Source organism: Solenopsis invicta, chromosome 2 (genome assembly GCF_016802725.1).
Source record: "Solenopsis invicta isolate M01_SB chromosome 2, UNIL_Sinv_3.0, whole genome shotgun sequence".
Classification (NCBI taxonomy): Eukaryota; Metazoa; Arthropoda; class Insecta; order Hymenoptera; family Formicidae; genus Solenopsis; species Solenopsis invicta.
The window spans coordinates 7882418-7902535 of NC_052665.1; the positions used below are offsets into that span (position 1 = coordinate 7882418).

The 20118-nt window shown below is 36.1% G+C and overlaps 3 protein-coding genes across 4 annotated transcripts in view; 2 read left to right on the forward strand and 1 right to left on the reverse strand.

Moving 5' to 3' along the window:
• The first annotated feature begins 937 nt into the window (after nucleotides 1-937).
• On the forward strand, nucleotides 938-3054 carry LOC105200766 (RNA-binding protein pno1). The gene is made up of 3 exons (XM_011168473.2): nucleotides 938-1129; nucleotides 1743-1829; nucleotides 2453-3054. Exons 1-3 carry the CDS (start codon nucleotides 1046-1048, stop codon nucleotides 2981-2983), a joined length of 702 nt encoding a protein of 233 aa, XP_011166775.1. The 5' UTR covers nucleotides 938-1045; the 3' UTR covers nucleotides 2984-3054.
• On the reverse strand, nucleotides 2978-6045 carry LOC105200767 (EARP-interacting protein homolog). Of its 2 annotated transcripts, XM_039459709.1 has the most exons (8): nucleotides 5925-6045; nucleotides 5354-5434; nucleotides 4963-5285; nucleotides 4504-4729; nucleotides 4130-4347; nucleotides 3848-4029; nucleotides 3470-3766; nucleotides 2978-3382 (listed from the first exon to the last, which is right to left on the reverse strand). In XM_039459709.1, exons 3-8 carry the CDS (start codon nucleotides 5002-5004, stop codon nucleotides 3220-3222), a joined length of 1128 nt encoding a protein of 375 aa, XP_039315643.1. In that variant the 5' UTR covers nucleotides 5005-5285; nucleotides 5354-5434; nucleotides 5925-6045; the 3' UTR covers nucleotides 2978-3219. The 2 variants fall into 2 exon arrangements, with proteins under 2 accessions (XP_039315643.1, XP_039315644.1); XM_039459710.1 differs by lacking the exon at nucleotides 5925-6045 and having other exon boundaries at nucleotides 5374-5520.
• A 183-nt stretch (nucleotides 6046-6228) lies between these two features.
• LOC105200765 overlaps nucleotides 6229-20118 on the forward strand; it is a 29444-nt gene continuing 15554 nt past the window's right edge. The window contains exon 1 of the mRNA XM_011168471.3: nucleotides 6229-6751. The gene's annotated coding sequence lies outside the window, so the exon portion shown is untranslated. The remainder of the gene's footprint in view (nucleotides 6752-20118) is intronic.

The following is a 20118-nucleotide window of genomic DNA, read 5'->3' on the forward strand; positions in this document are numbered from 1 at the left end:
AATAATTTCTAATAATTCGCTATTGATTATTTCACCGATTGTTATGATCTAAAAAAAAATTGTTTCTATTGAATCTTCCAATATATTGGCTAAGGCGAGCAATCTTTTTCCATAGTGGCATAGACGTAAAAAAAAAACCGAAAAAAACTTTCTGCCAGAGTAGAGCGCAAAGTGAATTTTCAAACCAAAAGAAAATGAAGGTATATATTAATTGATATTTTCCGCGTAACGCGTATCGCGTAACCAATAAATTTTTTAAAAAGAAAAAACGGAAAACGTAGAACGCTTCTGAGCATTCTACGTTTTCCGTTTAATTTTTAATTACGCGTAATTTTTAGTATGCATTAGTTACGCGATACGCGTTACGCGGAAAATATCAGTCCATCTAAACGCAGCCTAATAAATGCATAATAAAACGGCGGAATTGGCCAGAACTTCGATACGCGAATATGCGTGCATATAACGATCGTGTCATCGGACGGCAAAAGAGGTAGAATCGCCTTGAGCGTTTGCTGTTATTGGTACATTTTTCTAGATTATCCAATCAGATATCTAGATCTAGAAGAATATACCAATAACAAGCGCTCACTCGACTATTGAATCCGCTGAATGCGGCCAATGATATTGGAAATCGGGGTCCAAGATCTCGGACAGAGAAAGAATTGACCAATTGCATTTGAATAATTCTGCCAATTGATTAATGCGATTGATCAATTCTCTCTCTGGAGCTCTATTCTTAAAAACATGTGAATAATATTTTTGTATATGAAAGTGGCAGAATAGCCAATAGAATTGGTCAATGATATTCTCCCATAGGTTATTTGACATTTTCGTATACGAAAATTAATCGCATGATTTCAATGATTTTTTTTACATGTGAAGAAAAAAAAGAAAGGATGAAATTCAGAAAAGAAGAACAGACTTATGATCTATTACAGCGCGCTCTACCGCGAACTTTTCCATTCATTCCGTGATCCATTTTATCTTGGCATTGCCGATCCACGTGTGTCTAGCATTCAAGAGAAAACAAATTATTCTTGCAAAAATGAGCACTGCAAAACAGCATCAACCTCAGGAGAAGATAAAAATGTCCACGAAACGTCACGCCAACGATGATTGCGCGATGGAGGTATTTTGTTGAATTAAGTTTTAAATTTGGAGTCAATACCTTTTTTAAATCAAAGATTAATTATGTTTCATAAAAAAAATCCTTTCGTGGACGTCGTGTCCTTCTAGATATTTTTTTGTTAATCGTATAATAATCGTGGATGTAAGTTATACCTTCATAGATCTAATCTTTTGGAGCTGATGATGGATCTATTGAACTCGCTGTGAAATTATACATTTCAAATTATTGTTACTAAATTTAACTTAACATTCGTTTATTTTTATATAAATTCTGTTATTTTGGTTTCTGAAATTAACATAAATTTGATTTTCCTACTACTGTTTATGAAATGTTCTGGAAAGGTCTGGAATATAATTTTCATGGACCCAGTGTGTCAATGACTGTGTTACAAATTTTGATATCAGCTTTGGATGATTAAATGAATACTATTAAATATCTATTTTAAGTTTATTATAATAAGTAATAAAAGGGAGCTTTCCAACGAGAAACATTTATCAATGCAGAAGTCATTCTATCTTTGTTTGATATTCAGTAAGAGACAAAGAGATGGAATGACTCCTACGTTGATTTGTGTCTCCTGTCAAAAAATTCTCAAAGTTTTCTTTTTCTTTAGGTTGAGATTAATGGAATAAAGGGAAAAGTACACCAGCATTTACCTAAAAAAAGAGCCAAGAATGTACAAAATGGAGAACAAAGGAAGGTAATGTAATACATATGAAATATAACGATAAAGAGAAATCATAAAAGACAATTTTTATATAAAAGATCTTTTTGCGAAATATGGAAAGCTTTCTAACAGGGTACACAAATCATACAGAAGTTATTCTGTCTTTGTTTGATATTTAGTGAAAGACAAAGACATTAATAACTTCTGTGCGTGTCGATTTGTTCCTTGTGGAAATTTCTCAAAGTTGGAGCTACATCAATTAACTTTAATCAGTGGTTAACTCAATCATCAAAGTTATGCCAACATGAAAAATAAAACAGTTTGTTATTAAAACAAGATCAGAAAGAATATTCTAGTTAAATTATAATTTACAGAAAATAGATAAGGAAAACAAAATATGATTAATTGTAAATTTGGCAGTTGGCTATTCTTAAATTTCATTGGCTGATTCAGTTAATCAGAGATGAAGCCCTTAATGTTTTAACATGAATTATGAATTTTTTATTATTTGAAAAAAAGTGTACAAAGCACTTTAAAGCAAATTGGAGTTGGTTTAAGTAACTTTTATTGTTTGATCAAAGTTGCTTTCATGTATGATATAAAAAATATATATTATGTTTAAATTTAATTTTAAATAAATTATTTTTTTACCACAGATACCAGTACCAGCTCACAGATATTCGCCTCTGAAAGAAAACTGGATGAAAATATTTACGCCAGTTACCGAACATCTAAAGTTACAAATACGTTTCAATCTTAAGACTAGAAATGTCGAGATCAGAACGGCGCCAGAGACTCCGGATCTCTCGTATCTCCAAAAGGCAGCTGACTTCGTGAAAGCGTTCATCTGCGGATTTGAGGTGGACGACGCTCTAGCTCTGTTACGTCTGGATGATCTCTTTGTGGAATCCTTTGAGATACAAGATGTCAGACAGCAACTCAAAGGTGATCACCAGTCTAGAGCAATTGGAAGATTGGCGGGTAAAGGTGGAAGAACCAAGTTTACTATTGAGAATGTTACAAAAACCAGGATTGTGCTAGCTGATACCAAGATACACATACTGGGTTCTTATCAGAACATACAACTGGCTCGTAGGGCGATATGTAATTTAATTTTAGGTAGCCCACCCTCCAAGGTTTATGGACAATTGAGAAACATAGCCAGTAAAATCTCGCAACAGTTCTAATATATCTTATATTTATTTGTGTCCTATATACATGTATATACATATATTTGTTAATAAAAATTATAAAATTATATCTTATGCCATTTTATACCTGTTATGTATGTAATGTATATAATTAATATTTTACATATCATGATGCAAAGATATAAAATTAAATTCATATAAATATATAAATACATATAATAAAAGAGTAATAATATTCCACCTTTTTTGTTTTTCAATTTTGTTTTGCAATTTCATAAAAGTATCTGATATTTATATTTACGTGGTACTTTATTCAGAACCAATCTACCATCGTAACTAAGAGACGCAAATGTCCAGGGATCGGCAGATGACCATTCCACTGCGTACACACTGTCTTCGTGCTCCTCGTACCTTCCTACCAGACCGTCCTCTAATCTAAAACATCATAAAACATAAATTTGTACGTGTTTTACATGTAAATTGGCTTAGAAGTTATATATCCTTCATGATATATTTATCTACTTTTTTTTCCCACAAGATTCTTCGCTTTGTAAAGTCTCATCTTCAGCTGAAACCATATGTCCGAACGGTTCGGATGATATGGACGCAATGCTGCACAGTATTACTCTGGAATCGCTGCTAGACGTTAAAACAAGCTGATCGTGGAAACGATTGATCCTTATGTTCCACACCCAATGCGAGTGCTCCATACGTGACAGCACTGGTACCGAAGGATATCGAATATCCCAGAACTTCATATATCCATCGTCACCACAGGTGGATAGAAAATACTGACGATTTGCATTAAAATCTAAATCTCTGAGGAACGAGTTGCACAATGAAGTAAGTAGGAATAAAAAATTCAACTCTATCAAGAATCAATCTTTACATTATCATTACCTGATGATTTGAGAATGTGCAGATAGAATAGACCAAACAGCTTCGGCTGGACTTCTAAAATCCCAGCCGCGTACGTTGTTATCGTTTAAGGTTACAAACTGATTAGCACCATTATGAGGATTCCATTTACCATTCGTAAACCGTGGTTGATTCTTGGCTGCTAGAGTGCCCGATACCATAGCCTGAATATAGAGAAATGATTACAAGAGAACTGTTTGAAAAATAATAAATTTGATAATGTTAATAGCCTTGATTGTACATAAAAAAAGAAGAAATCGATACCTGCGGTCCTCCAGTCAAATCCCACAAGACAAAATTATTGTCTACTACTGATACAGCTCTCTTGCTATCCATAGGGTGATAGGCAATGGTTTTAAGATCAGTGCCATATGGAGTCGTGTCAATATCAGCTAATTTATTGAGTTGCAGAATATCGTTATTGTACTCTTTTATTTCAGGAAATCTCCAGATTGCTCCTTTCATCTGGCAGGTACCTTCCTCTAAGAAAATAAAAAAAAATCTTTTTGAAACATCAAAAGATTTATTCGCCACAAAATATGATTATTAATAAAAATTCATAATTCATTGATTTTAGCTTATATGATAAAATGACATTGCTCTAAGAAATTTAATATGTGACAGTAAGGTTGATTTACCACTCAAGCTATTGTAACATGTGATAAATACATCAGGCTCAGTTGGGGAAGCTTGTAAAGACCAAATTTCTCCTATTGGATGCTGGAATACTTGTGTCTTCAAGTTTCCCGTTTCCTCATTAAGTTCCACTAAGTGAACTTGATTATTGCTGAATTTTAAAGATTGCGTTCCTACCAAAAATCTTACAATATCAGTCTCGGCTGTTTGAGCCGACAATGCTCTAGTCTGAAATATAAAACATATTTATTTTTTATATTTATTTTTCTGTAATTTATCAACATTACTACAATGACAAAAAAATATCAAAAAGAAAGTAATTAATAGTAAATACAAATATAATAGTAGACAAACAGAAATAGCAAATAGTAGACAATTTTTTAGCAATGGCATGAATTATATAAAAGGGAGGTTTGTTTAAACTTGGTTCATTAAAAAATTCATAATTTATATATTCATACCTGGAATTCGAGCCCATATATAACAGGATTATCATTTTCCATTTTCGAATATTATTTCACTATACAAATACTTATATTTTAATTATTAAAGCTGGTCAGAAAAAATACGTGTTTTTCGATATTTCAGACAGATGAAAAATAGATTTTACTGTCAAAAGCACGTGGTAAATAATCATAGTGAAAATAGCTGCATAAGAATTTAAATTTTATTTCGGATTTCAACTCGAAATAGCAGACACACGATTATCGCTTTGATTCAAAAAGAATTATTCGAACGAAAGAATTAATGTTGTATGAACGCTGACATCAATCCAGTCTCAGGTCTGTAATAATAGGTAATTAGACACAAGACAAAAATACTGCGATAACATGCGATATGTCGCAAACTGACATCGATACAATGGTATGTACGTTCACTGGTTTTGTCCAAATGCACAAGTTTTTTGGGCACTGTCGCAGAGAGGAGACCGACCTGGCAACAAACCGCGTACACAGGTTGTCAATAATGCTTCTTCACTTGAAGTTAGCTGCGTTCTGTCTATGCAGTGTTTTCATTATCTATATAAAACAATTTACTTATCTAGATGAAAAAATGATTTTATCTTATTTTTATCTAGACTATTAGAATACAAATAATTCTACCTTTATTTTAGATAAAAAAAATTGTTATACTTTTCAAATTATCTATGTTAATTAATGTAACGAGTTTCCTTACATTTATTTATTTATTTACTATGTACTCAATAAAAAATGATAATTAAATTATTAGTGGTCCTTGTACTAAATAAATATTACGTATTTACATTTATAAATATTTCATTGCAAGTATTCAAACAAAATTTAAAATTAAAAAAATAATAAAAAAAATTAATTAAAAAGTTTATTAAAATTTAGTAATACTTTCTCTCTATGTACGAAAATAATAATAGGCTACGGTCCACTTGACGCTACAAAACAGTCACCTGGCAGTCCACCTGGCTTCCTGCTACATGGAATATAAATTCAGCTAACTTCAAGTGAAACGGTATTATTGACCACGTGTATACTTTTCAACAATCGTCGTCGTGGCGCTGCGTGGCGACTGTGAAGGAGGGGAGGGGGAGGCTGCGCATTCGTATACGACACCAGACACAAGTGTATACGTTCCCCCCCTCCAGTCCGTAGTCCGTAGCGCGGCGAGCGCTGCCGTTGCTTCGTTGCGGCCGTTGCATGCGTTCGAACGAACGCGGAGAGATCGACGAGAGCGGAGCGTGGCGGAGCGGAGGCAGAGCTAGCCGGAGCAAGTCGCGGGACCCGCGTCGTGGGGTCGGTCGGGTGGCGAGCATTGTCGTGTCGAGGCGAGCAACGACGGCGTATCGAGCGCATGAGCGACGTTCGTCCCGTCGTATCGTATCTTCTTTTACTCTTGGCTCAGCACGCGCGAGGGTATCATCGTCGGCGCGGCGGCGCCTCGCTGACTCGCGCCTGATTCCCTCCTACGGTAGGATTCACGTACATGCAAGTGCGATCGTGAAGGTCGCAGAGATGCCGGATGCGCTTTGAACGCGCGTTCGCCGCCGCCGCCGCCACCGCCACCGCCACCGCCGCTGCCGTCGTCGTCGTCGTCGTCGTAACCGCAGCCGTAGCCGCTTCCCGAGGCACCGAGATCGTCGTCTGAGATCATTGATAGCCGGGATCCCTGGACCCTGAATGCACGCTGCTCCTCGCGGTGCCGTCCTCGCGCGAGGATCGCGCGCGTCTCTGTTCCTCTCGAGAGCGCCGCTATGCTGACGCTGCAGCATCAAACGTGGTGAGTAGCAGTAACCTGTCGTCCGGAGACCGAAGACACCTTGCCCGACACGCACGCACGCATGCACGCACCCACCGTCGCGTGTCCACGCACGCGTTTTTGGAGAACGGCGCTTTTCGAGCGCTTCTGCTCCTCTTCTACCTTTCCTCTGTCTCTCTTTTTTTTTTCTGGAGCGACATATCGCTCACTTAGCAGCCGCTCCACTTTTTGTCCGCCTTTGCGTTATCGCTGATACTCCACGTACGTCTTCAAATCTCGTGATTCTGTTCGCTTTCGCGCTCGTTGCCAGCGTGCGTCTTAGAATTTGCGATCGACGGCTGGGTGTATGTACGTGCGATATTTTTGTTCGTCTGGCGATCAGCTGTTACTGTTGTCGAATATTGATTCACGTTCGCTCGCCGCACCGAGGCCTGAATTAATCATTGAGCTTCGCGATACGTCGGAGATGCGGATTCCACTTGGAATTGTTGTTCGAGGGGAGAGAGGAAAATTAGTCGTCGGCTTTTAAAGCGATACATACATCGCTGAAAAATGCGCGTCGAAAATCAGAGAAAAAAAAAGGCTGTGTAAAAAAAAAGAAAGAGCATTTCGCACGACACGTAAAGCCGCCGGCAAAGCTGCGCAAATTTGTTTAGCGAATTTTTATCTCCGACTTTTCACGGAAACGCGGTCTTGCGATAGTACTGCATACTTATCGAATGCAAGCCGCTATCAATTTCTTTTAATTGAACGGTGTGTTTAATACAATGTTGTATCGATCATCGCGATTCAATTTTGGCGTTATAACGTCTGCACAAATATTACTTTTCACGCGTGACAGGAAACGTGCATAAATTACGAGCGGTATACGTGTACCAACTCGAGGGAAAGCACGGAACGCGGTCGTTTTGAGAAATCCCGTTTCAAGAGAATTTTAATACAATACCGTATTACATTATTTTAGTTTTTAATATTACATAGGAAGAACGGTTTTGCTGAAGTATCTTAAAATTTGGTTTGATACAGATCTAAAAGTGATTGAGCGTTAATTTTGGGCATCCCACACGATTGTTTAATTTTGTACAATGCTCAAGCTAATTGCTAGAATATCAACTTATTGTAGCATTGCTCATGTTTGAGCCCTATATAAAAAAAAAACATATATAGCATTAATGTTAAATGAAAATTAATATATTCTACTTAACAATCATTGTTTTACATATAAGCAAAACATTATTAAACAATGATAATTTTGCTTATGTGTTATAATTTAATAGTAGAATATTATAATTTAATTTTCTTTAAAAAAAATTTGATAATCTCAAATTTCAGTATAATATATTTTTCTTTGAACATTATAACAGCCATCTAAAAAGTACAATATGATTGTTTTGCTAATAATACTGTTAAAAAATTCTAGATCTTGAAGAAATTATTATTTTCTATCCGATACTTTTTCCTTTTATGAAAATAATTATTGTATAATGAGAATATATTTTTCTTGAAACTATATAAAATTCTTCATGCAAGCAAGTTATGTTTATCTAATGTTACAATGAGAAAAAAAATTATTAATTGGACTAAATTTTTTAACTCGATTAAATTTTTTCAGTTCAAGCATTTGTGTATTTAAGTTAAGTACATAAATAGTTGAGCTAAAGAAAAATCAAATTGAAAAAATTTAGTCAAGTTAATAACTTTTTTTCAGTATACGCACGCGTAATCTCACTTTAATATTTCAAAACAAGAATGTTTTTTTTTGCTGTGTACATAGTTATTTTGATAGTACAATATGGAATTATTTTTTGTATTTAACTAAACTTTTACATACTCTGGCAAATCCATTTTTTCCATAATTTAATTTAATCTGGAAATAGTCACCTAATTTTTCTCACCTAATTTTTTCATAGCGCAAACACCTGGAGTGATTTTTCATCCCAGTTAAAAGTCTTTATTGTTAACATTTTGTATTGTATATTATTGATTGTTCTACTTGTATTAACGTAAAGAACAATTTCACTACAGCATCTAAAAATTTATCTAGATACGGATCAGAAAGTTTTATTGGGCCATCAAAATAATTATGTAGAACGCTGAAGCATGATAATGTTCCTGCAAACAGTTTTGACATTCTAGCAACCAAGTTAAAAATCTGATACAATTTTTTAAACAATTCAGCATAATTTAACATAATTTTCAAATCTGTATTTTAACGAAATTGTTCTTTCTATGTATTTGAAAGCATTGTATACATAAATTTACTGAATATTTTCTTAAAAAAAGTTAAAGAGAAATAAAAGTTACAGGTATGAATTCTCTGGAGCAGTAGGGAAAATTACTGTGGTCGAGCTTCACTTTCTCGCTGTTGAGATGTAAAAATCTCTAACACCCTTTCCAATAGAAATATGAGTATTTTGTATCCGATTGATTTCTATTCGTGTATGAGAAGAGAGTCTCTCGAAAGATAATTAAATTGCACTATAATTAATTTTTTTTCCAAAACGAAGCACAGACATTTGAAACTTGAAAGTATGTTCATAAATTTTCAGAGATTTTTTGTTAAACATTTTAAATAGGTGAAAAAGTAATTGAACACGAGAACATATTTGTACGGATAACGTACGTAGCCGTTTTTCATATTGTAATATGATATAACATCTTGCTTTATAATGCTACATCGCGACTTATGAAATCCAAATCTAAACCCTCGGATTTTAATTCCGGAGCCGAGGTGCCTCCGCTCCCCAGTCGAGTTCCTCTACGAGACACGAGAGGAATTCGCTCTCGTATTACAATCTCGACATTATTGCAGCTCCCCGAAACGGTTTTTGCCAAGAGACGTTTCGAATAGCCTCGTATCTACATCTACGGAGCGTTCGTAATTGGAATGCCGTCGTCTATCAGTCTCGCGCGCGATAAGAATGCGCTTGTAGATCGACTTATTTGTGACACGCGAACGAACCCTTTGACGAGAGATCTCTTCGGGCCTGAGATGCACGCGCGGATTCTTCGGCGCAAATATCTCCCGTCTCTCTCGTCACCGTGCCGCTCAAATATTCGTACCGCTCCGGTAGACTTAATTGTTAATCGAAGAATCGCGTGCCTCGCCCCGTCGTCGCCGTCCCAACGTTGTCGTCGTCGGCGACGGCGTCCCTACGAGAATCGGCCAGTTTTCCCGATAAATATAAAGTTCACACGCGGATGTCCACGTTCGCGCGCGACACACTTGCTCGGCCTATCGATTTTTGCGCTTTACCGCAGGCCGTAAACATCCAGTTAACGTTAAGCGAGTTAGCAATTTTGCGCTTCTCTCTCTTTGGACATCGAGAGGCAAAAAGAGCGAGGAGGAGAGACTCTCTTCTCTCGGACGCAGCAGCGAAAGATGTTGGGGAACGTGAACGAGGTTTCAATAAACGAGGAATATCATTTTCCCCGTGACTTTTCGTGATTACAGAAATATACACGTGACTCAATTTTTTTTTTTTTTCACGAAACTTCAAAGGGACCGACACGGCTTAGCGAGGCCTTCACATTTTCATCTCGATACAGTCGGTTCGCCCACAGCATCGTAATTGATCCGTAAGCAGTAAATTCGCTTTAAAAAATCTCGAGTTTTACCTTTAATCAATAGCGTCGCGTGTATTGCATGTCCGCGGTAAAAGTCCTGGCCGACGATCACTATCGCGCGCACCCGGCGGCTTTTTGATATCACACAACGGGTACGTTTACTTTAGATTAGCTGTATTTCGACAAAGCTTTATGCTAACAATAAGTAAGTCTCGATAAAAAAAAACTGTTTTCCCTTCGATGAAACCTCTGTTCGCTCTTTATCTCACGAAATTTATTATCGACATACACACGGCGATAATGGGCAGTATTGTCATCTGGCATCATTCGCTTTTCCGCTTTTTCTCGACACTGACGATTATAACTTTATTGTTAATATTCTTATATTCAAAACTTACTATTATTTTAATAAAAACAGAAAAATTCAATTTTACTGCCAAGGAAAGTGATTATTCTTTTTCTTAGTAACCTTATATTTTTAATAAAGAATATTTTCTTTAAAATATATTCATCAAAAATTTTATGAAACTTATTATATATTTAAAAAAAATTTTTATTTTTTCGAAGAATATTATAGGATTGTATCGAAAAGAGGAAAGAATAATAAGCAAATTTTTTTTCAACTTGATTGAAGTATTAAATTATACAGAATTCAGAATATATTTTGAATAAATTTGATGGTTATCATAAAACTTATGATAGATTTGCGAATATGTAAACTTATGAAATTTTTGACATAAGTAATATTTACTTGTTGTTCAAGTATATTTTTCTGTGTATATATAAAAGTTTAGTATGAGTAAATATTATTTGTTTCAAGTAAATATATTTTAAGATCATTATAAAAAAAATATTCTTTGCAAAGATAATCATTATTTAAAACTAAAAGTTGCTTAATCGCTTTTCTTAGCATAAGAATCATATCTATCCGTGTGTACGCTTGGAATACGTAATTGGAAATTTCAAAAGGAATTTTCACTAATTTCAGAATGTTAAGCTATCACCTCTATTTAATTCCTTCATAACGGTTATGGGCTTTTACATTTCCCCGAGCGTCATTTCAGTATCTTCAGAATTGAATTTAATTAGACAATTAGCCTCTAATTAAGGTTCAAGCAGAATTTTGTGCTTGTTGTTAATGAGGTACAATCGCATACAATTAAAACAAATTATACATGAAGTAACATCGAATAAAATATGAACTTACTAGAGACGCAGAATTTCACGTTGCTCGTTTTGTAACAATGTCTCGAAACTAAAACGACCGCGATATCAAGCAGATTAACTTTCTTTTTAAATCAAGCTCTAATAATTTCGAGTGCGATAAGAGGATAAATTTTTATTCAGACTACAAACCGAGCTGTAAGATGACTATAGTTTTATTTTGCTACGACGAAAGGTGTTTACGTATATTAGAATAAGTTAATTGCATTTTATTATTTTTATAAAGATTGATACATCATTTTTCGTTAATATTATTTAATTTTTAAGACGCAGACTACAAATTACTCCTTTGAGCCATTCAGCTTTTTGAATAACATTTATATACAGAAAAAATGTCTTTTTAAAATAAGGTTTCTAAAATTTAGCTAGATACAAATCTGCTAATAATTTCGTTAGACCATAAAAATAATTACACAGGCCGCTCGAGCTGGTTGCTAGAGTGTCGAAACCTTTTGCAGCAATGCTCATCATATTTGAGCATTCTAGATAATTATTTCGGTGATGCAACATAAAAGAAAAAATAAAATCCGAATAAAAAGTTATTTTCAGATCTGTACACAGAGAAAACGATTACTTTGGACTTAATAAATTTTATTGTGTTCAAACAAATTTATTTGGAATGGTCGAAACAAACCAATGTTTGAATCAATAAGTACGATTAATATTATTTTCATCAGATATTGCATGTTGTTTGAACGAAACAACAACATTTTTATTCAAACAAATAATGTTTTGTATAAGCATATGTTGTTTCAATGAAACAACTTTCAGTCAAATAAATGGGAATACTAATTCCAATGAAATCTTTTTCTCTGTGTAGTTAGCTAAATTTTTGGATATTTCAGCAAAATTATTCTTTCCGAGTAAGCGAGAAGCGACAGTTCTTGTTTGTAACTCCGATACTTTATTATTTCTTACAATTTTATATTAAATGAACGTTACTAAAAAGGAAAACCGAAATATTGAGCAGGGGCGGCGACTTGTCGGCTTGCCATGTGTGGAGTTGGACAATTTGATCGGGAGGGGGAAAGGAGGAGATAAAAAGTTTTTAGAATTTATTTAATTTTCATATTAAAATCTCTTTATCATAAAAAATTATACACAATAATAAGCAACGAAATTGTAAATATTTTATAAATATTTATAATTTAACTTGAGACATACTTAAACATAAAACAAAACTTAATGAAGAAAATTTGGAGTACAACGTTTGTTCTACGAAATTAAATTTAAAAAATTTAATTTTGTAGAACGAACGTTGTACTCCAAATTTTATTTTTTATAATTAACTCATCTATAAGTGCATCAATATTATAAGTTTTTAGTTTTAGTTTTTTTTCATGTGTGGAATTCCACACATGAAAAATTCTCATGTGTGGAGTACTCCACACACACCCCACAAAGGTCGCCGCCCATGCTATTGAGTGATAGTTAATGAAGGTAAATTATCATTATACGATTTTTATCGAGAGATATTGAATTGGCGCGCGTAAAAATGCAAAAAGTACGCGCCTCGTGCCGCTCTAAAGATGACTTCACCCTTTAATAAAGCGAGACAGACGAGGGACCTTGGCATTAGGGACCTTGGCATTAGCCTCTAATCGGGCGCGAAATGCGCTCATACGCGCATTATCCTGGCGTCTTGCTTTATCACGTACGCGTTCACCGCGGACAGACAGTCACGTGTGAGAACCGTGGCGCGGAAAACCGCTAGGTTCTAAACAACGAGCCGCATTTCCCACTTACGCGCGCGTACGTGCCGATTACGGTACGCCCATCATTATTACGCTTTATGCATTGCGATTCGTTGAAAAAATAATGCGGTTACAAACGGCGTTTCAGCGAAGCTTCGTGCAGTCGTGGCGACTTTTTTTTTTGTACGTGCGCGGGGCAAAGCGCACCGGAAGCGCGCCACCGATGGTCACATAAGATTTCGAGAAACGACCGACTTTTGCGGTAACGCGCGCGCCTCCTAATTACGAGACACTTGTAATATCGGCCACACGGCATGCGAGAGTACGATTTCCCTTCGGTTTCCAAAGTTTCCCCTCCCCCTCCCCCCAGTCCTCTCCATTCTCGATAGCTTCTCGACCTTGCGCAATTTTGCTGTGGCGATCCGTCTTGGTACGTCCAGCGGACACCAGCAGCGTTTGCAAGGAGCGATTAAAATGTAAATTTATTCCGTCAGTTCTGCTCTTTTAATTCATCATACACTTGCCTTCGTTATTTCGCGTTATTTCAGCGGCATGTTAAAACAGAAGTTAAAGCCAAGCGCGTCCGTAAGTCCCTTTTTAAATCTTCAATTAACTTCTCGCTATTGGAAAGATTATTACGAGACGAAAATTACAACGGATTATTTTTCCTTCTTTTCCTTTGTAGAGGAACGTCCTTGTAACGTTAGGCTCTGCGCACAATACAGGAATATTAGATATTAGGAATATAAATTTAAATTTTAGAATCAGTTTTCTCAATGAATACTATGAATAAGTAGTAAGACGCGTTGTATCTTGTACAACATCTTGTTAGAAAAGATTTCTAATAACAAAGCTAAAAATATTCTTGATGCATTTAATCTTATTGCAACCTTGTGCAATATGAAAATAAAGTAATATTAAGAGGAGGTCTATAATTCCTATTCTTCTCCATCGAATTAAATGAAATTGACTTATTATTTTGAGATAAGAATAACGCGTATAAACTTTAGCTTATATATTTTTATATTTGGAACAAGAATTTGCTTGATGTTTTAACGCACGATGACTAACCGCTTGAGATATCGCTGATACATTGAGAAAAATATTTGGTGAGATAGACCAAACGTTTAGTTAAATGGTGATAAAATAAATTTTGTAGTTACTGATACCAAAAAGTTACATTTAACAAACCATTTATAGTTGTATAAAAACAATTGTTTGGTTAAGGCTACTGATTGTTTAGTCAAAACAACTACATATTTAATTATAATTCTAAAATTTATTTGATCACTACTTAACTAAGCGTTTGGTCTATTTCACCAAATATTTCTCTCAATGTATGAAATGAAATATTTATGAAGACCAATCTATTATTGTTAATTCACAAATTTCTATTGTCTAATTGAAATCTATCTGAGCGAATTGATGGGATAGTATCAAAATTATTTTACTTTAGATTTAAGGATTTTTCCATTTAAGAATATTTCCTTCCCAATGATAATTATGATTGTCTATATATCAATCTTATTTTGTGATACATATAAGAGTAATAGTATTGAATCTAAAAATCTTCTACGAGTGCACGTTTATATCTTACGTCTTATTCGTATCCATTGCGCGTAACATTTAGTATTCATTAAGAAAACTGATTTAAAAATTGTAATTCCTCTTCCTAATATCTGATATTTCTCTATTGTGCGCAGGGCCTAGATCTAGCGTTCGCGTTGTGGTAAACTAACCGGAGCGACGTTTTAGCATTAGAAACGCGGAAAAGGCACTGAGTGGCGATATACTCGCAGCAGATTGTAACTTCGAGAGCTTGATCACCGTTAGCCTACGCGCTCTCTCTCTCTCTCTTTCTCTTTCTCTCTACGTTGTATCGACATTCGCAACATATATGTACAACATTTGAAAAATGACGCTTAATACTGATCCGGAACTCGAGGGGAGAAGAGCCAGCTGGCCTTTCCAGCGATATGCTTCGCTAACACCGTTGCACGCGTGTAAATTGCACCGCAGATGCTGCCTCGTATCCGCGTATATTACGCCCACTTAAAAAATAATCTAAACCACCATCGCAGGCATTCGCCTCCGCGTTGAGCGTTTCGCGCTGCCGATGCCGTTTCCGCGTCCTGCGCCCGCGTCGCGTCGGTGAGTATCGAGTGTCGAAAGCCTTCTGCAAAATCCGGTCGTCGAATTTCGTCAGCCTGTTGCCGCGTTAATTTGTCGTCTTCGTGGCGTGTCGCCGGGGCATCCATCGTGAGAGGTCGATATACCGCATATTTTGCGCTGCGATCGTACGCCTCGGCATCGGGTGACAAGGCCGTGACATTTTCCGTACCGGTTTTCCACGGCGGCGGCGCCTTTTGTAAGCGTTTCAAAACACGGGAGATACGGCTGGTTGTGTTCCCCGGTACACTTTGCGATAATACTTTGAGGGCTGCGGGAGAGGAGGTAGCGCGGTGGCATCGAAACGCGCGCGATGATTGAAAAAGCTACGCCGGAGCGACGATGATGATGACGACGCCGGATGACCTGCGATAATTGTTGAGAGATATTATTCTAGCTCGCAATATAATAGCAAGCGTCGCGTTCTGATGTAACAATTATTCTACACTGGAAAAAGAGTTTGGTAATAGCTATCATATGTTGAGTGAAATTATGCCAGTTAAATATTTTGTTGTAATATAAATAACTAAAATAATTTTATTTTTTTTTAATATTTAGTAAGTATCAAACTCGATTCGCTAAATTATTATGTTTCTTAATATTAAATATTTAAAGGAATATAATTATTTCCGATATCGAATGCTTATTTTAGTATTATTTTACTCAATATTTGATAACTATTACCACATTCTTTTTTAAATGTAGACTAACTTTGCTCTCGTGTTAACTTCCTCTTTACCTTTTTCTAAGATTTACAAATAAGCAAAACTGCTTTCAGGATTACACCTCAATTAGATTGTCATATAAATTTACATCTACAATGACTACATTTTCTTGGAGAATGTAAAGGATAAATCTAACAATTTTGCAGTCCTACATGTTTTCAAATCAGTTTGTGATTGTTACGAGGTTGCACGTTTTACGAAATTTTTTTAATACTAAAATGAGATACCGTATAATTTTCTAATAACTTGAAACTATATTGGAACAAACTCTTAATCTTGATTTAAATCTGAAATAGGTTCCAAGAATAAAAACGGATTTAATCTGAATAATTTTTATAAAAACAAATAAAAAGCACGCATGATTAACAAACAACAAAACAAATTAAATTGCATGAATCTAAATTTATTGGTTGTTTGCGTTTCAAAAAATTCGCTTATTAGTAAAATATTCTAGATTTATTAGATATTAGAAAACTAATTAGAAAAGAATTTCTCGTAACATTGTTAAAATAAAGGAGAAAATTGAATTAAAAAAATAAATCTAAAGAACAGCTACCTGAAATAAAGGACTGTCTTTTGCAATAAAGGACGTGTAGTCACCGTAGATACATCAGATAATTTACAATTTGCAATGTCCAATGTATAATATATAATCCGATATATACATTGGACATTGCGAATTGTAGATTAAAATTCAACCTATCGAAACAAAACTGATTAAAATTAAAATTATCCGATTGGTAGAGCTCTAATCTTTAATTCGTAAGTTTTTATTTCCAATGCGTAATCTGATACGGGTTCAAGGAGAGAGATTCGCAAAGTGCAACTGAATTACATTTAAAGAAGTCACGCTAAATAATTTGTCGTTTAAATTTACCGTTTATTTAGGTCGAAATAAATTAATCTACGAGAAGCGTCGCAGTTGGCAGTTTCTAAATGATCTTATTATTCCTTGTTTTGGTCCGCGTATCTAGGTTTTGTCCGCATTGCTCGCTCGTATAGAGTGGCTTCGTCTATTGTTTCCTCGGGGAAACGCGCGAGTTTCAATTCAATGTCAAAAGCGAGATGGAAATAGCGCGCTGTCGAGTGGTCAGAGAAAGTGGTGTGTATCGATCCGCGGTATCACCGCGGAATTGTCTGCAAACAGAAACGAAATCCCTCTTCTCTCTCTCTCTCTTTCTCTCTCTGTTTTAATACTCGGAATAAACATGCGAGAGAACGGGAAAATGGAGAATACACTGTCAGAGAATATTAGAAGTAATGGCAAAAGTCAATGGGCGGGAATGCGTTTCGCGGATGTCAGCGGATTTATTTTTATTTCTGCGGACAGGCGCGACAGCGAAAGCTTACGCAGGCATCCAGGCAATTGAAGGGGAGAAACAATTAAGCCGATATAGAAAAATTAGTCGCCTGACATAAATGTGGCGCCTAAGGGACTGCGCGCGATAAAAGGAATAGGGAACGGGGAGTAAAGAATAAGGGACGGTTGAATACATTGCGTAAAGAATGTTTTATACATTTCCCCTATTCAATATATTCAGCTATTTCTGTTCTCTATTCCACACAGTTGGAAAATTTGTGTTAAAATTAACATATATCTCATGTCCATTCAAATTTTTGTATTAATTTGACACAAGATAAATATGTTAGAAAGTAACGTAAATATTATGTAAAAAAACTTGTAACATCTCGATCCAGTTTAGAAATTAAATATGGAAACATATTTCTTCAGTAAAATTAACATTTCTAATATGTTGACACGTACGTTTTATTCATTTATCTTGTACTTGATGTTTTAAAGCTACATTACTTTTATGTTATTTGTTTATTCGCTCCTAAATTGTGTTATATTAACACTAAGAAATATTAAATATCAATTTAACACAAAATATTCAAAATAACATAATCACGTTATGTTAAATTAATCCTTAGATACGTTAAAAATTCAACACAAGAATTTTAACAACGGCCGGCTTAATATAAATACAAAATATTTTCTACTGTGTATTTATTGTGCGCAGCCCCCTATTTACAAGCTTCGATTCTGGCACGGTGACTGCGCAAGGGAGTCCGTGTTCGCTCGTGATTTTTTAGACGCGAGATTTTGACGTAATTTCTCTGATTTAATATATCCGTAAAATGAATGAAACTCTCGTTGATGATGTCAGTAAAAAAAGAAAAGAAAAGAAAAGAAAAGGAAAGAAAAAAGATAACGAGTGCGGAGTGTGACGCAAGGGTCCTAGGGTACTTTTACGTAACGAGATGCAGGACGCTGTGGCACGTGTCGTAAAACTGGACTATAAAAACACAAGATTACACTGACGTCATTATATGCAGCGTGACGTATAAAGGATATCTTTAACCTTCCGTTTACGTTGACTGAAGGTTAGCGGGGTGTGAATACACCCCTCGCTCAAAGGCCGCTCGGGCGGTGAATACACCCCACGTAGCGAGGATTAATTAAACGACGCTTAATTAAACTTTTCGCGCGCGATAAAATTTTTAATCTGCATACATTGACGCACGGCATGTGCCGACGAAGCCTAAGCTCGAAGGCGCGAGCGACTGCCGTCATCAATCGACCGTGATGCCATTCTTAAAACTTCCGCGAGCCCGAGTTGTAAAGAAGCAGTTTTACGCGCGGTTGGCGCGCGGCGAAGGATCTCCTCGTCTTCGACCTTATCCCCATTTCGCTTATACACGTTCGGTTCCTTCACGCTCCTCGTTTCAAAGTCTCATTGATTTCGACGTCTGAACTATACGTCACGAGATAGAACCGGAAAGGTAACTGCCGGAGCGACGAACGAGCGCCTAAGCCGGCGAAGTTGCTGGTCGGTTGGTCGGCTGGTCGATCAGACCGGCCGGCTCGATATTGGCCCGGACGAAACCGGAAATCTGTGACAGAAAGACCGATACGTCATGCGCATTTTCCTGAGCGTGAAGGTCATTACGAACGTCCACGTGTACATTTCCCGATGGCATTCTATTCAACGTCTCGCGATGCGCGCGTTGCGTTTATTTCCAGAACTGTCTTTTCTCATTCAATAAATTGATTGACGATAAGTCTCTCGCTATGCATGCGAGACGTTCCATTCGAATGTCACTGCCGGTTGAGGGAGGGGAAGGAAGAGAGACGGCGAAAGAAAGAAAAATATCTTTCCGCCGACGCGATCGCGCTAACGAATGTTGATGGAATAAAGAATCCCGGGGAGACCCGGAAAAAAAAGCGGTTTCTTTCGAGAAAAATGGAGCGCTACGTCGTCCCCGCGTTTCTCTCTCTCTCTCTCTCTCGGAGAACGTAATTCGTGTAATCCGTTTGCGGAACATACGACGGAATAACAAACAATTACTGGCATTTAACCGCCCGTATGCGGTGCTCGCGTACACGGCGAACCATTGGTTGCCCGCAGAAATTACGCGGAACTAGACGATGGACGCATCCTGCCCCTCCGTGCGTCGCGGCCGTCGGATATGCTAGGCTAGCGTTTTATTACGCGTGGCACAAATAATCAGAAAGTTCCAGGCGGAAACGACGCGCAATTCATTTTATAAAAGGCTCCAACGCGAGCAGTCGAAAAGGTCTATCGCGTGTCTTAAAATGTTACCGTTTTACGCCAGAGTGTATTTGTACGTTTAAAATTGATTTATTGGAACAATTACTTTGTTGTCATATCTCGTCACAGCAATGTGTTCGATGATTTTGACTATAAGAGCGCAAATATGTAAAAATATGTACGCGATTAATTCGTTACTTCTCAATTTTTGTTTTATTTTTTAAGTATTAATGTGAAAAATATTTTTAAAAATATTAGTAGGTGCATATATGGGAAAGAAATTAGAAAAATGCTGCCTTATAAATAAGATCGTAGGATGGAATGGATTAAAAAAAAAAAATATCGTATAATTATATTATATTAAGCCTATTTTACACGATCTATAATTTGCGATAGAATTCTATTTATAATTTTATATTAAATTATGTACAGAATATTTGATTATTTCTTTATTT

Excerpts from the sequence above, each read along its gene's own strand:
- LOC105200766 (XM_011168473.2), top strand. The coding sequence starts at position 1,046 with ATGAGCACTGCAAAACAGCATCAACCTCAGGAGAAGATAAAAATGTCC. Across the intron at positions 1,130-1,742 it reads ACGATGATTGCGCGATGGAG|GTTGAGATTAATGGAATAAA; the intron begins GTATTTTGTTGA and ends CTTTTTCTTTAG. Across the intron at positions 1,830-2,452 it reads AAAATGGAGAACAAAGGAAG|ATACCAGTACCAGCTCACAG; the intron begins GTAATGTAATAC and ends TTTTTACCACAG.
- LOC105200767 (XM_039459709.1), bottom strand. The coding sequence starts at position 5,004 with ATGGAAAATGATAATCCTGTTATATATGGGCTCGAATTCCAG. Across the intron at positions 4,348-4,503 it reads ATGTTACAATAGCTTGAGTG|AGGAAGGTACCTGCCAGATG; the intron begins GTAAATCAACCT and ends TTATTTTCTTAG. Across the intron at positions 3,383-3,469 it reads GAATCTTGTGGGAAAAAAAA|ATTAGAGGACGGTCTGGTAG; the intron begins GTAGATAAATAT and ends ATGATGTTTTAG.